At 41.7% G+C, this 14,835-nt stretch overlaps 2 protein-coding genes across 2 annotated transcripts; one reads left to right on the top strand and one right to left on the bottom strand.

Moving 5' to 3' along the window:
• Positions 1–64: 64 nt before the first annotated feature.
• myo19 (myosin XIX) lies at positions 65–11,863 on the bottom strand. Its single transcript, XM_080483009.1, has 24 exons — positions 11,588–11,863; positions 10,054–10,201; positions 9,101–9,249; positions 8,419–8,532; positions 7,700–7,832; positions 7,560–7,629; positions 7,364–7,466; positions 7,189–7,285; positions 7,025–7,101; positions 6,828–6,918; positions 6,492–6,657; positions 6,230–6,303; positions 6,023–6,144; positions 5,726–5,839; positions 5,181–5,357; positions 4,961–5,098; positions 4,765–4,872; positions 4,612–4,682; positions 4,477–4,544; positions 3,098–3,234; positions 2,852–2,981; positions 2,447–2,532; positions 2,022–2,345; positions 65–1,401 (listed from the first exon to the last, which is right to left on the bottom strand). The coding sequence occupies exons 1-24, from the start codon at positions 11,642–11,644 to the stop codon at positions 1,288–1,290; spliced, it is 2,868 nt and encodes a 955-aa protein (XP_080339135.1). The 5' UTR covers positions 11,645–11,863; the 3' UTR covers positions 65–1,287.
• A 700-nt stretch (positions 11,864–12,563) lies between these two features.
• pigw (phosphatidylinositol glycan anchor biosynthesis, class W) lies at positions 12,564–14,831 on the top strand. The gene is made up of 2 exons (XM_080484070.1): positions 12,564–12,734; positions 13,114–14,831. The coding sequence occupies exon 2, from the start codon at positions 13,117–13,119 to the stop codon at positions 14,596–14,598; it is 1,482 nt and encodes a 493-aa protein (XP_080340196.1). The 5' UTR covers positions 12,564–12,734; positions 13,114–13,116; the 3' UTR covers positions 14,599–14,831.
• The last annotated feature ends 4 nt before the right edge of the window (positions 14,832–14,835 follow it).

Here is a 14,835-nt window from a genome sequence, read left to right on the forward strand (position 1 = left end):
AAGATGAAAGATAAACAAGTGTAGTTGAATAACAGCCACTAATCACACAATAACAGGACAATGTAGGATATTTCAAATTTTAATTCAAGAAAACATTTAAATTCGCATAATTCAAGTGTACAGGTGGAACTCTTGGTATCACTGACAGAGATGACGCATAACATCCGATCAGAGGTTACAAATCCTAAATCATACATTTTAAAAACAAAAACATTTAAATGAATATAAAAAAAGGGAATCTACACTGCTGTGCCTGAAGGTAATGTAGTGACTGAAAAAGTTAGGAAGACAAACATGGGAGTTGACTTACATGCACTGTTTGGTACACATGTGAATATCAAACTAAAAACTTTCATTCCAGTCAGGTAATAACAAAGCTTATTCTCCCATGAAACACTTGTAGTGTACAAAAACTTTGGTTTACTCTGTATAAAATCCACACAAAGTGGTTTCATCACGTTTTGCTGATTAAAACCTTTTCAAAGAGCAGCATTTTAAATATCCCCCGGTACATCTGTTCCCTGCGTTACATCAGTGACGTGCTTGTTTATATTTGGTTGCTATGCGTGAACAGGTTTGTGCGTTTTAATGTGCAATAAGTGCCTTAAATGTGCAATACTTGCTCAGCTACCATTTCCTCCGAGCACTGGCAAATGCTGAATATCCTCGCCTGCAGTGATTCACCTCTGTGTTTCCATCCTGAAAATAAAACTAGGCAATGTCAGAAAGATAATCTGCCTAAACAAATACACGTGGCAGCAGCTAATCTGTGATTCAAAGAGGTTTGAACGAAGGCACTTGTTACAAGGCCGAATACTCTCATCAGACTCTTCAAAGAGACAAAAACCTGCTGGTTCTCTAATGTGCAAATACTCCAGACAAAATGCAGTGATATAGTCATGATCATATCTCACCCCTCAGTCATTACAATGTGCAGACCACGTGGCACACGCTCTGAAAGCGGCTTGAGAACAACTCATACATTTAAAACAGACCCAATTCAAAGTTGACTAAGATTTTAAACTTAAAAGAAAAAAAAGGACCCTGGAAGATACCTGCAAGTCTATACCCGACTACCTGTTTAAAACATTCAAAGCAAAGATAAAAGGTTTAGAAATCATTGTTCATGCTGTAACTTTTAACAACAAAAAAAAAGTTCATTAGCATTTTAAAAATAATGCAGAGTAACTACATGAAAAGCCAATTTGGTTAATTTTGTCGTGAAAGCATTTCTTTAATCAACCGACAGAGTCTGATGACCTCTTGACGGTGAAATGAATGCTGCCACTATAAAGTTTTCTCCAGCAGGATCTCGTTGAGTCCCGTCACGTCGGTCTTCAGGCCCGGCTGCCTGTGGGCGTACAGGAGTGGAGAGCGCTGATAGTGCAGCTTTACTGATCCCTGGGTAGAAAAAAGAAATCATCAAAATGAAAACTGGACATTTCCACCACAATGCAGAGTTACATAATTGATCTTGGTCGGTGGTGGGTAATAATTCGGAAACGAGCTACATGAAGAAAAAATAAATAAAAATAAAAAAATCAGGATTATCGTTGACGGCCGAGTCAAATTCTACTCAAAATGAATACATCTCTTAATGAAGTTGTGTAAATTACATGTTTACAATGTTTCCTGCCCTGAATCAATCAGCTTCATTCACTGCATGTTTTATTTGAAAATGATGATTTTAATTATAATCATCCAACACAATAAAGATGAGTAAAAGTACAATGCCTATAAACTAAACTACAACTCTGGAAAAATAAAGCTTCCACCTAGAAAAAAAGAGCAAAGCCGCTCCACTACATACACTCACAGACCATTCAGGGTTGGTCAGGGGTTGCTAAAGAACCGCATGTGAGTCCAAGGCCAACAAAACTATCAAGTTATCGCCACGTTAAAAATGAATGAGGAGAAAAGTCCCTGGAGATCATTTGGCCATCCCAGCAGCATTGTCCACAGCCTTGAGCGGTTGCTGGTCTGATGCATGAAAACAAGACAAAATAAAAACATTTCCTCACCTTTGGTTGAGCCCGTATGGAGGCCAGCTCCTGTGTGCACTGGTTGGTTTTCACTTTATACTCTCCCTTCCTGGAGGGCAGGTTGATGGAGGCCATGACTGACATCATCTTCTGGAAGCCTGTGGCCGTCAGAGACATAGTGATGGACGGAGCCGAGGCCAGAGCCAGGCCCATGGGCCAGCTTCTCACAGTGACCGGCTCCTGGATGGTGGAGAGCTGCACCGAGCCTCGCTCTCTGACTAGAGAACTCATCACTGGCGCGTCCTCTTCCATTAGGTCCTTCGCGTCATCTAGTTCTGCTTCGGCCAAAGATTTCATCAGCGCCTTGCACAAGAGAACAAGAATGATTTACGTGTTATCCCGATGGTCACTTGTAAAATATCAAGAAATAACTACAAGATCTTAAAGGTCCTGTAAAATCTCACCTTCCACTTCCGCCACGTGCCCTGAATGACTCCAGCTGCTTTGTTCCACTTCTGGACCTGTTTCCGGACCAGCCAGGACCGAACCACTGCAGACAGTTCAAAAGCCTTAGTCAGCGAACTTGCATATTCCGTCCAGTTAATTCCAATCACAGTTTGTGTTATTGTAGAAAGAAGTGTGAAGCACTCCCATCCAAGAGCATTGTCAGAAGACAAAGTGTCATGAACTGTTAATCACATGAGCTGTGTTTATGTGACAGGCTTTGTTTTGAAGGGATCAACCTGCTGCAAACAGTGTGCAGACTCTACCAGCTGGTCCCTGTTGGCCAGACAGTCAGGTCAGATTCACACAGTGGCAGTGAGGACACAGGGCAGTGCCTGGCCCTTGCCAAGGCATTAAGAGTTTACCTGCTTGGATCAGGGTAGCAGACTGCCGACAGGCGTGGCGTCTGCGGCACAAGTACCGCCGCCAGCAGCACTGGATGGAGAAGGAGCACTGAGACAAGACCTTCCTCCGCTGATCCTCCAGCAAATCTAGCTGCAGCCCAATTTAGACAGGTCATTTATCTTCCAGACAAAAGTCACCAAGGGCAACAAGAGCAAACAAAAAGAAAAAAACTGTTCTAAATGTGAGATGGTATCTAAATGACTGACCATGGCCTGGGTGAGAAAAACTTTGGTCCTTCCACAGTGCACCAGGGTCTTATGTTTTTCCCTGGAAAGGTCCCGTAGCACCACACTGACGAGCTTCTCCACCTCTGTGTGAAGAGCGCTGCCGCCAGCCTCCGAGTCTGCGAGGCAACCAGACAACCAGTCAGGCAAGATGTCACATCTGTGACACAGATACAAACTCCTGCTGCGGTACAACAGGAGTGTCAATGAAAGAAGAAGTGTGGTGGAAGAATGAACAGCACAGAACCGGCAGACATTTTAACATGCAAGTGCACACAAAGACAATGTGGTTATGAGTTCGAACTAAATCAGTGGTAGCGTCTAGTATGCGTGAGCAGAGAACTTGAATTATCACACTAAAGCTACAGGTTTACAGACATAAAAGCTGAATGTGATTGGGTATAATATTTGACATGTTGAACATCATTTCCATCATGCTTCAGTTTGGTGTCGAGTTGGAAAGATGACTCAGCCAAACTGATATACACTCTTCAGTTATAGGCTCCATGACCAAACAACACAAAATTAAAGTACAAAAAAAAGACAAAGTTTTGGGTTTTGTTTTTTTTAGAAAAGAACATTTCCATTTTGATTAGTATTAATACAGTTTTTACTGCAAAACAGTGGCGTTAAACATACGGCCCGGAGGCCAAACCTGGCCTGCCTGAGAGTTCAAGCTGGCGTGTGGAATGATCTTTCATGCTATAAAACCATAGATAATACCAGAAATGTTTCAGTGAAACCAACAGTTATTCCAAATTTTCGAAACATTTATAAAACTAAAATTGTAGCGGCACCACAGCACAAAACCTGGTCATTCCATTTCTGCTTGTTCTCAGCTCCGGATAGTAATTCATTCAAGTTTGTTAGACACATCAGATAAAATCTAGATACGATATTTTCACGATGGCATCAGCGTAACATTTAAGTATTGCGAATCATTCTTTGTGGACTCATAATGGTGGATCCCGTCCTTCACAGGGCCATCATGCAGCTCTGACAACAGCAAAGACAAAAAGCAGCTGAATAGTGGAGTGATGATGAATAAAAGAGGAGTCAGCATTAGTCCAGAATGGCATGAGAAGTGGGCATGTAGAGCTCACACAGTCACGCAGGCATAAGTTTACCTGGAAAGGTCATAAGAAGCTGCATATTTAGTTCAAATGTTCAGTTTCTATTCACCACATTTCAATGTCCCAAGGAGAATAGCGAAGAGAGGAACACTGTGACTAAGAGAGTAAAAGATGGAAAGGAGGAATAAATCAGCAGACATGAAGAGAGGACCGAAACTGCTCATTCCTTGTCCACGTTAAACATGCTGAAGTGAGTCATCAATAGATTGTGAGGGAAGCTGCACTTACCGACACTGTGGCTCCCTGAATGTCTTGCAATCAGTTTGTAACGTTGCATGAAGCTCGCGAAAGGAATTCTGTGTGACAAAGATAAGGAGTCAACCAAAATCCAAAAGAAAATTCAGACTAAGGGTTTTGTTTTACCTTATTGGAAAGCCAGCAGCACTGATGTGAATGGTCTCAACTATCCCACAAGCCTCCAACTGCATGATGACCTGACAGCAGGCGAGAGGAGAACGTCAAACAATGTCTTCTTTTGCAAAAACAGAAAGCAGATACATTTGTGAGAACCTCTACCTCCTCCTTCTTGAAGGTCATGGGCTTGCAGTCAGGGTTTGGTTTGATGCAGCGTGTATAGTGAGGAGTCGTGGCGTGGAGGATCTTCATCAGGCTCTCCAGCGAGTTCTACAATCAGATGGTAACGTCATCACACTCAACCCTGCCAGTGGGATTAACACGGATCCCAGTGATGACTGCTTCAGTCAGATCCTACCTTAAACTTGGACACCACAGTGACTTTACTGAGCCCCTTGGTCGTCGGGTTCTCCGCTTCCTTGTCAGTGAATACTTGGTGCAGCAGCGGGTTTTCAGACTCCTGAAGCAGACGGATGAGCTCTGGTGGCACCGGGTCCTGAAACACAACGTGTGGTGGCAGATGAGTGGAGGAATGTGCGGATAACATCTTAGCTCGCAGGTTTAAAAGCTTGTCTTGCCTTGTTTTTCTCCACCATGCCCTCTATCAGGTAGTTCACTCTGCCAGCGTAGTGGGCCACAGCGAAGTGTGGCACCTTGCTGAACTTGTCCCAGCTGATGTTGGCATTATCACTGAGCTCCTTCTCCAAACGAACCTTCAATGTCTTGGCATCTGACACCCGATTAAGGCGACTCTCCTTGAATAAACAGATGTAAAAAGCAATTTAGCCATCAAATCAATTTAATCAATTCATGTAGATGTTAAACAGGAATAGAAAGCACTGCAGGCCGAAAGATTTCTCTTCATTTCAACATTACAGTTGTCAGGACATTTGCTTTTCATAAGTTTATAGAAATAAGTTCTCGAGTGATGACTTTATTGCCACCTTGTAGATATGTTGTTGTTGTTTTTTTTTAGTTTGTCTACACTGTGTCTCCCAACAATAACAATCTATGATGGAAAAGCAGATTAAATACATTTAAATGTGGCAAATCATAAAAATCCCTTTTTGACGTGTGACTAAAGTAATTAAACTCTTAAAATATGAAAGTTTGCCCAGACTACCTCATTGAGAAGAGAAAACACACTGATGGGGCTTCCCTCCAGGAGATCCAAGCAGCTCTGATTGTCTTGATATTTGACAAATGACCACTCCAGCCCCTCCGACACATATTCCTCCTGAAAGAAGCCAGGATAATCATCAACATCTAAATATGAAATTTTTGATTATTGTGGGCAAACAATCACGACAGAACATGTCATTATTGCATTGCTGAGGTGCCGGCGGTCTGACCATGACCTCAAATCGAGTGTGTGTGTGTGTGTGTGCGTGCATGTAAACAGAAAACTGTCTGACACTACCTGCTGAGCTCGGAGATAATGGGCCACGAAGTGCTGCTGCAGTTTCTCATTAGCGTAGTTGATGCACAGCTGCTCCAGGTTATTGATCCTAAAACACTCAAAGCCATACACATCTAGAACTCCTGAGGATTACAAAGGAGGTTTGTGAGTTTTTTTACACGTGCACTGAGTTTTGTATTCTGTGACGTTAAAGAAAAATGATTTTACCTATGAAGTTGGACCACGTAGATTTGTCAGCACATATGCTGTTGTTAATAAACGTAACCAGCCATTCAAATATTCTGTAGAAAGTAACACAGTGTGGTTAATAAATATTAACTAGCATATCTTCCTCGCTGTGTACTATCAACAAAAAGGAATGCTGGTTCACATGTACGTGTTTTTATGGAAAAGGACATTTGAGGACAACAAAGACAGTCACGGAACAATAACAATGTGCAGCCATCATGACTTTACACTTTATTCTTACTGGGCGTAAATGACTTTGGCCAGACAGTCCCTCCTCACACTGCACTCTGCTTGGGAACATGGTTTGAGCACACTTTGCTTCCCAGCCTTAAGAGTCCTCACTCTCAGACACGTCTGAAGCTCCTCAGTGGAGACGCGCAGCAACTCGGCAGAACTCTGCAGGAAGTCTAAAGCACAGGACGCAAATTGGAAATTCTTATCTGCAGCACGTCTCACAGAGATACGCCAAGCAGGGGAGCGTTTAAGATAATCCCACTCGAAACTGTTGGCATTGTGGAATTATTAACTTGCAGGGATTGGGAAAACTATAAATCTCCAACAAAATCACGTCCGTTACCTTTGGACTTTTCATCGAGGCCGCAAGGCTGCGACTCGTCAGTTGAGGAAGAGAAACCCACGTTCCCCAAGTGCAAAATTCCCGCCAAAGTCTGAAATCCATGACAACAAACAAATCGATCACTGTGTGTACGGAGAGAGATCACTATGCTAAGACAGTTCATATGTTTAATAGTATTACTGAGGGCTGAACCTCACCCGAAATATTTGTTGTTGTTTTTCTTTATCGATGCCCAGATTAACCATCGCATCCACAGTCTGGACCAAACAATCCTCTATAAAACACCAAATCAAACCATCACTGGAGTATTCACTGACCAAAAATGTATAAAAAAAAAAAACAGATAAAATTGAAAACAAACCCTCAATGGCTTTTTCACAATTTGGTAGCCAGACAAAATGTTGGTCACGTGGCATCATCCACTCTTTTCTTTGACCGTCTGTTCCCCCCTTCATCATCTGGAACAAAAATCCGTTCAGCACATACGATACATCTCCCATGAAGGCGCGTGGTTCATTATGCGTTTGATGAAGCACCTGATAAAAGATGTGAAAGTTCCTCTCATTGGCTGGTTGGCAGGCCACCCTGGTCTTCTCCAGCAAGTATGTTTGTACAGACGCGCCCACTAACAGCTGACCCCTTCAGGCAAAATTAGTTTGAACAAGTCAGCGGTTTATTGGATTTATGAGACTTCTTTAATATAAATGAATGAGGAGTGAGAGTTGCAGGTACCTGTCCAGCTGCAGCTGGATGTACTTCCCGAAGCGACTGCTGTTGTTGTTTCGCAACGTGCAAGCATTACCTACACGGAGGAAACAACCGTGATGACGGAATCTCAGCAGTTTGAACTTTCGATGATGTGCTTTTCTTACCGAAAGCTTCCATTATCGGGTTGGAGTCCAGCACTCTCCTCTCGATCCTTTCCACCGTGTCCTGATTCTTCACCACTGAGGTGGTGGCTGCTACTGTGGCGTAATAATTCATGAGGCAACGAGATGTCCATGTCTGTTTTTAAAGAAAATATTACTTGTTGGTTATATGTGAGACAAATCAGGACTACAAACAGAGCCAGAGTACTACACATTCAGACTTCCTGAATAATAAAAGACTTTCAGGTATCAATTATAAGTTATGCTCATAATTACAAAACCTATTCATAAATGAGGAAAGAACAGACAGTTTTTAACAACAATACATTCATTCTCATCAATATCTTTCTTTGTGCAATTTAGCTGAAATCCCTTACATCTTTGTAAAAATCATCACTGACAGTATAGGAAGTCAGTAACTTCCACATTTTTTAAATCATGTTTGTAGGGAGAGTTAGTTGTAGAACCGGCTCAGTGGTCTAATCACAAGGTCACTGCAGGACGCCGGGTTTCCTCGGCCAACATGTTGGTCAAATCTGCTGCAGCCAGTTATTATGATAAATATGAAGAGCTTACTCAGTGACTTTTCAGCTTAATCCACTGTAAACTGGCCAATATCCTAATAACAGCAGTGGAATTTGCGGTTCAAGAAGTAAGAAAATAAACCCATTAAATAATATTTCGAAGCTTTATTTGGGACTGAGGAATTCATGGTGGTTTACCTTTCCTGCGCCGCTCTCACCACTGACCACCAAAGACTGGTTGACCGGCTCCAGCTGACCCTGGACGTTCCTGTAGGCTTCTTCTGCCACAATGAAGATGTGTGGTTTGAACTCCTGTTGACAAAAAACATCTTGCATTTAAACTGCGGATGTCAATGGTCATGTCAATATTTCATGAGGATCTGGAGTTTACTGTGTCAGGTCTACCCTCTGAACATTTATCAATTCTGCGAGGAAGAATTCACACCGAGTTAAGATGGTTTTACTCATGAGGAGAAACGGACAGAGAGATGTTTCAGGTACAAATCTCCAACCCGCTCTGAAAAACCTCTGCCGTTTCCTCTCCATTTATTAGGGTTCCTCCCATCTGAAAACACAACACTTCACCATTTGCTGACCACTTCTCCTTATCATAATAGATCACAGGGGTCCTCTTATCTTATTACAAGGACTTCCCATCTGCAGACCACATTCCTCCTTACCATAAAAGTTCACAGTGGAGAAATACAAGTCGTAGCAGATGAGAAAGAATGTTGGTACAATGAATGTGATAACCTTTCGTAAGATTATTCCAACATACTGGATGCAACATTAAAGGTTGATTTTCATAAGTCTGCATTGTTTAATTCAAGTTGTCTTACTCATAATCTCAAGGTCATGAAACACAAAAATCCCTTCCCACCTGTGGCTGTGGAGCACAGTGGTATTCCTTCATCACATCCAGGCAGTAGAGTTCAGGAATGGGCTGGAAGGGGTTAAGAGCCACCAAGGTGCAGCCAGCATGGGTGTAAAACACCTTCACACTGTACCTGGCCTGCAGGCATTTAAGCACTGACAGGGGAACAAAATTAAATATCATTAGACAGAAAATATCAGCCAGTCTGATTGTTACTGATGGAAACTATGAGAAGCAAATTGATCTGATCAAGTATTAATCTGACAGCGCGGAACAAGCCGAAACTCTCATCAAACCTCCGACCCTGAATTGTCTCAAGTAACTATATTAAAGTTGCTCAGGAGGAAACAAATACTTAGAAACTTAATAACCACACACAGGATAAGTACATCACAGGTTTGACCCGATATATCTGATCATTTCTAGACAATCGGTAACAACTCTCAGGACCATAATGTCTGTGTTTCTATATAAAGCATATTTAGCAGTACCAGACTCAGAAAAGGCAAATGTGAGGTGAAACTCTATACCATAAAAAACTGCAAAATAATATTCAAAGATCAATGCATTCAATCAACTGAACAGATCTGCTCCATGTGTCTCAGAAGAAAAAAACCTGAGGGTGAATGTCTGACAATTAAGTACATCACAGCATTCGCTCGGTCATTTAAATTAATCTTATTCTTGTTCATCATACAGGAATTTATCGTTGAGATTTTATCTTGAATATGGGCAACAGCTACTACTCTTAGCGGAGTAATGCTACAAACACCTTTCCCCTGTGGGATTAATCAATTTTACTTTAAATGCAGACACATCACAACATAAATACGACACAAAACTCAAAGTAGGTTTAAAAAAAATAAAAAACTATTGAATTTTTCATTATTCAACCGAAGTTGGCATGACTAACTAATATATAACGTCGGCCTCAGTGGTATTTTAATCCAACGTGGTACCTGTTGTAGGGGTGACTGGGTTGACTTTGGTCAGGTCATCATAAGTGTGGAGCTGATCTTCTTCAGTGAGGAACGCCTGAACTTCCCCCTGCAGGGAATCGTTCCGGGACGGGGGAGAAGAACAACCTTTGTGGGTGGACCCCTTCATCTGTGAACAAGAGGCAAGCAAACACAGAAATATATATTTTTTTTTACTTCATAAAGTAAACACACAAGTAGAAGATGACTGAGCAAACTTTACGGAAATGAGACCTATAGTGTGTTTCTCACTGTGTGGGGGAATGTTTGAAATACAAAAAGACAGCTGATCATTATTTTCATTATAAACCTCAAAAAGCACAGTCTTACAATTAGAAGCATCTTTGTTAAACCACTGATGGTTGAGTGCTAGGTTTTATCAATGTATTGATTAATTCAGTTAAAATCGCAATAGAAGACTTATTTCATTGTACAAACAGCACATGGCCTGGACCTGCAGCCCGCCTGACGTCAGCCGTCCTCAGTACTTAATGTGTACAGACTGATTTAATCCAATAGCAGGTAGCCTACATCCCATCAATCCAAGGCCATTTTTAAACCGTGTAAACAATCTTAATGTAATTAATCTAATACCTAATGCTGCACGGCTAATACCCCCAAGCACACAGAGTTTCCTAGGGTATCTTAAAACAATGCTTAAGTATTAAGATTTTTAATTGTGCGAATACAAAACTAAACTTTTACAGACAGACAAGCAGCAGTAAGATTATCACTTTGAAAATGTAATGGTATTCAGTTTGGCTTTTATATAATGGCTTTATGGGTTTAAACTCACTCGTTTTAATGTAACTACTATATCATCTTCGTTCTTTTCGAGTTAATTTATTGTTATTTTTCTCCCAACTATATCAGTGAAATCCATGAAATGTATTTAACTATTTCCATCTGTACAATTTGATTTATATTTGTGTCATGATTTCAGTTTTACCTTTCAATTGTCATTAATATCCCATCATAATATCTTGTGTTTATAAATTTCGGTTTGATCCTTCCTTCAATGTAGTAACGTAGTATGTCAGGATATTAATTGCTTTATATATTATTTTGTCTGGTTTTCAACATCACATTTACTGTCATTTTAATATTTTATTTAATCGTATTTAGTTGCTGCTTAATGGGTATTTAAATTCACCTTTTTCAATTGTAACAGTCACTCACATTTTACGTTTTTAAATAGTGATTTCTTACTTCAAATCTTGAGATGTGCTGGATAAATAAGCTTTGATTGCTTGATTTATCAATTATCTTCACATATTTGTATTTTGGGACTATTTTTTTCTGACGCAATAAACGCAGTTTAATGTTCGAGTCGTTATTCGGCTTCAGGTATGTAGACTTGAAATGACACCACATATATAAAAATGTTTGAAAACCACCAAATCTTAACTAAGCTCAGGTACAGAGTCAGAAAGATTTACGTAGACTTCATAAACATGTTTGAAATCCTACAAAAAAGTGAAGAGTTGAGTAGTTTGACAGTGTGGTCTGGACTTACCGCAGCCCCTCCATTTCTGTGTCCAGCGCCGACGTTGTAGTCGTCCGCAGAACTCATTGATTTTTAACCGCTATCCTCGTTTCTGTCTCAAAAAACAAAAACTCACTGTGAAACTTTGGGGAAAGCGGTCTTTAGCGTTTCACCAAGACACGCGGCTATCTCACTCTGAGGACTGAGCTCTCAATGTTTCCATTACTGTCACAAATTCCTCAAGGACGACTTCCCGTGGCTGCTGGAGCTTTTGACTGCTTTAGCCCCCAAACTCCCTCCCGCCCTGCTGAGGACGCTTCACGGCCCCTCCAGCAACAGTCGGGATTTATTACAGGTGTTTCGCATGAACTGGTTTTGATGTTAACTGATGACCGACTTCCTTTAGCGTCTGCAGTTGCAGCCGATTTCAACACACAGAAGGGAAAACACTTCAAAACGTTATTGTAAATGTAGTTACACTGCTTTTCGACAGGATAGTTATGGATTCCTGTTGGGTTTTTAAATATCTGTTGTTACAACAATGGACGCTAAAGGACGTCGATCACTAGTTACCAGGTAAACCAGTTAATCCAAAACACCGGCGACGTCCGCTACCAACCACAAAGTTAATGACTGAAACTTTTTGATCATATATCAATATCGTAGCTAATGAAATAAAATCGTGTACATTTCCGATTTCAATATGTAAAACTTTTTTAAACTGCAATCCGGAAGCTCTAACTGACCTTGAAATATTCTGAAACATGACATTAATTTGACATATGTTTCAAAGTATTGGTAGTTGTAGTTGCTTTAATAGTACTAGTCCAAATACAAATGTATAGAACTAAATAAATAATAATAGAGGGTATAATAGCGCTGTGACCGAGTTGTCCTGAACGCATCATGAGAGACAACACGGAAGTGAGCGCGGCCACTGCAGCAGACAGACATCATGGTCGGGCCAGGTTCAACTGGAAGCGTTTGTCGAGTGTAATGTAGTTGAACAGGTATTTTGGTGAGCCTACACTCCCAAGCCTTACAGAAAACCCCGAGGTCAGAGCTGATCCGCAGACGGGCAACTCATGTAGCATTAGCAAACGCAAACGACTTGGAACAGGCCAGACTGCTAAATCACCTCAGTTCACGAGAAGAAAAAAAAGAAAATATCATCAGGGTAAGTTAAGAAAAACAAAACACCAGTCCATTGAGCGATTCGTGCTGTGCGTATCTTCTTTAAAGATCAACACTTATTGATCATAATCTTATTGCCTTCGCCAACAAAGGTTAGGTGACCAACTTGTGTATTTATTTGTTTATTTGTGTATTTATTCATTCATTGGATTGTATGTTGTGTTGTGTTTTTGTTTTTTACCAACTTTTCGCAAAAAACTACTCACCCGAATTGCATGACATTTTCAGAGGGATGAGTTGTCCCTGAAAAACTGTCCCTGACGTGATGTTTCAGTGTCTTTGACACTAATGCAGATTCACTGGCTTTTAAGTGCAGGACGTTTCCGATCAGAGCTGTGAATATTAAATCTTTATATTTTCAGGCCATGGCTCAGAGGGAGGTGAAGGAGGCGTTTGTCAGCAATCTCAACGGGACCAGTCTGGAGGAGGTTGCACTGGGCTCCTTTCTCACTCCGGTCTGCCTCATCAACAGAGGACTTCTCCTGATCCTCTACCATCAATCCAAAGGGACTCCACCGCTGCCACTTCCACTCATGTCTCACATGCTCCTGGACTTCTTTGTTCTCATTCTCCCCCTCGTCCTGTCATGCACTGTTTTAAGCACTGTTCTTCACCTTGTCATTCTGGGTCTGGCTTTATGTTCCGCCTGTTTGTTATTCTACATCCACCGTGCCAGCAGACACAGCGCTAAACGGGACCCTCAGAGCCCCGTCGGCGCCTTTCTTCAGAGTCATGTTGAGTCAGACCAGGTTCCATTCGTCACTCTGTTTAGAGTGTTTGTGAACGTGAAGACGGCAATCAGTATCCTTGCCGTGGACTTCACAATATTTCCGAGACGATATGCAAAAACGGAAACGTACGGGACGGGGGTCATGGACTTTGGAGTCGGAGCGTTCGTCTTTGCGAACGCCCTCGTGTGTCCGGAGGCAAGGGGGAAAAACATCTCAGGATCCAAGATGAACCACGTCCTGAAGCAGCTCCTCTCTGTCTGGCCCCTGATCGCTCTTGGTGTAGGAAGGCTGGTTAGCCTTAAAATGACAGGCTACCACGAGCATGTGTCAGAGTATGGCGTCCACTGGAATTTCTTCTTCACACTTGCCATTGTCCGAGTTGTTGCGTCCATGATTCTGGCTGTTTTTCCCGCTAAACAGTCGTGGGTTTTTGCTCTCATCCTCAGCGGCTTGTATCAGTTCACTCTGGAGACATCAGAGCTCAAAGCTTTCCTCGTCCACAACAATGACAGAGAAAAGGGATTTCTGCACGCTAACAAGGAGGGGATATTCTCTGTCGTCGGCTACGTAGCCATTTACCTGACAGGCGCTCGTATCGGACTTTACGTGATGCAGCCGAGGTCCCAGGTTAGAGATTGGTTTAAAGCCCTTTTCAGCCTGTTGATGGGAAGCCTGGTCCTGTACACTGCCCTGTGGATGTGCCTGACCCTGGTGGAGCCTGTATCTCGACGCATGGCGAACTTATCCTTCTGCCTGTGGAGTGTCGCACAGTCTTTGTTTTTCATGTCCTGCCTTGGTACAGCTGATATGGTTTTACTATTTTCAAAAAAAGCATCGGGTTGTCACTTTGTACCGTCGTCATGGAGTTTGTGTAAGAAACAATCCGACCTAAAGAGAGTTGAAAGAGATAGATTCTGCCTCGTTCAAGCTGTCAGCCGGAATCAGTTGTTGTTCTTTTTGCTTGCAAACCTAATGACGGGACTGACCAACTCGCTAGTAGACACACTTCGTTGTAGCAGTTCAGTTTCGGTGTGTGTTTTACTGTCGTACATGTTCTCTAATTCCTTTGTAATCTATGTTTTGCATATAAGTGGAACAACAATAAAATTCTGGTAAGCTTTATGCAGCTAAATCTGTTCCATCCCCTCCAAAAAATACTGTGGGTCAGTTTAACGTTTGACAAAAAGTGTGACACATGATAGAATTGTGTATTTACTCGGACTACAGTCTACACTGAAAGGCAACTGTTTCGCATGGGTTTGTGTTATTGAAAACATAATTGCTGCTTTTTATTCCCGGTTTCACTTATAAATGCTTAACAAGAATAAAAGGCACAACTGCAGTGTTTTTATC

This window comes from Lipophrys pholis, assembly GCF_963383615.2.
Source record: "Lipophrys pholis genome assembly, chromosome: 16".
In the NCBI taxonomy this organism is placed as follows: domain Eukaryota; kingdom Metazoa; phylum Chordata; class Actinopteri; order Blenniiformes; family Blenniidae; genus Lipophrys; species Lipophrys pholis.

Coding starts and splice junctions, on each gene's coding strand:
- myo19 (XM_080483009.1), bottom strand. CDS start 11,644: ATGAGTTCTGCGGACGACTACAACGTCGGCGCTGGACACAGAAATGGA. Junction 7,102..7,188: donor TTGTGAAAAAGCCATTGAGG/GTTTGTTTTCAA, acceptor GGTGTTTTATAG/AGGATTGTTTGGTCCAGACT. Junction 5,840..6,022: donor ATTATCTCCGAGCTCAGCAG/GTAGTGTCAGAC, acceptor GGCTTCTTTCAG/GAGGAATATGTGTCGGAGGG.
- pigw (XM_080484070.1), top strand. CDS start 13,117: ATGGCTCAGAGGGAGGTGAAGGAGGCGTTTGTCAGCAATCTCAACGGG.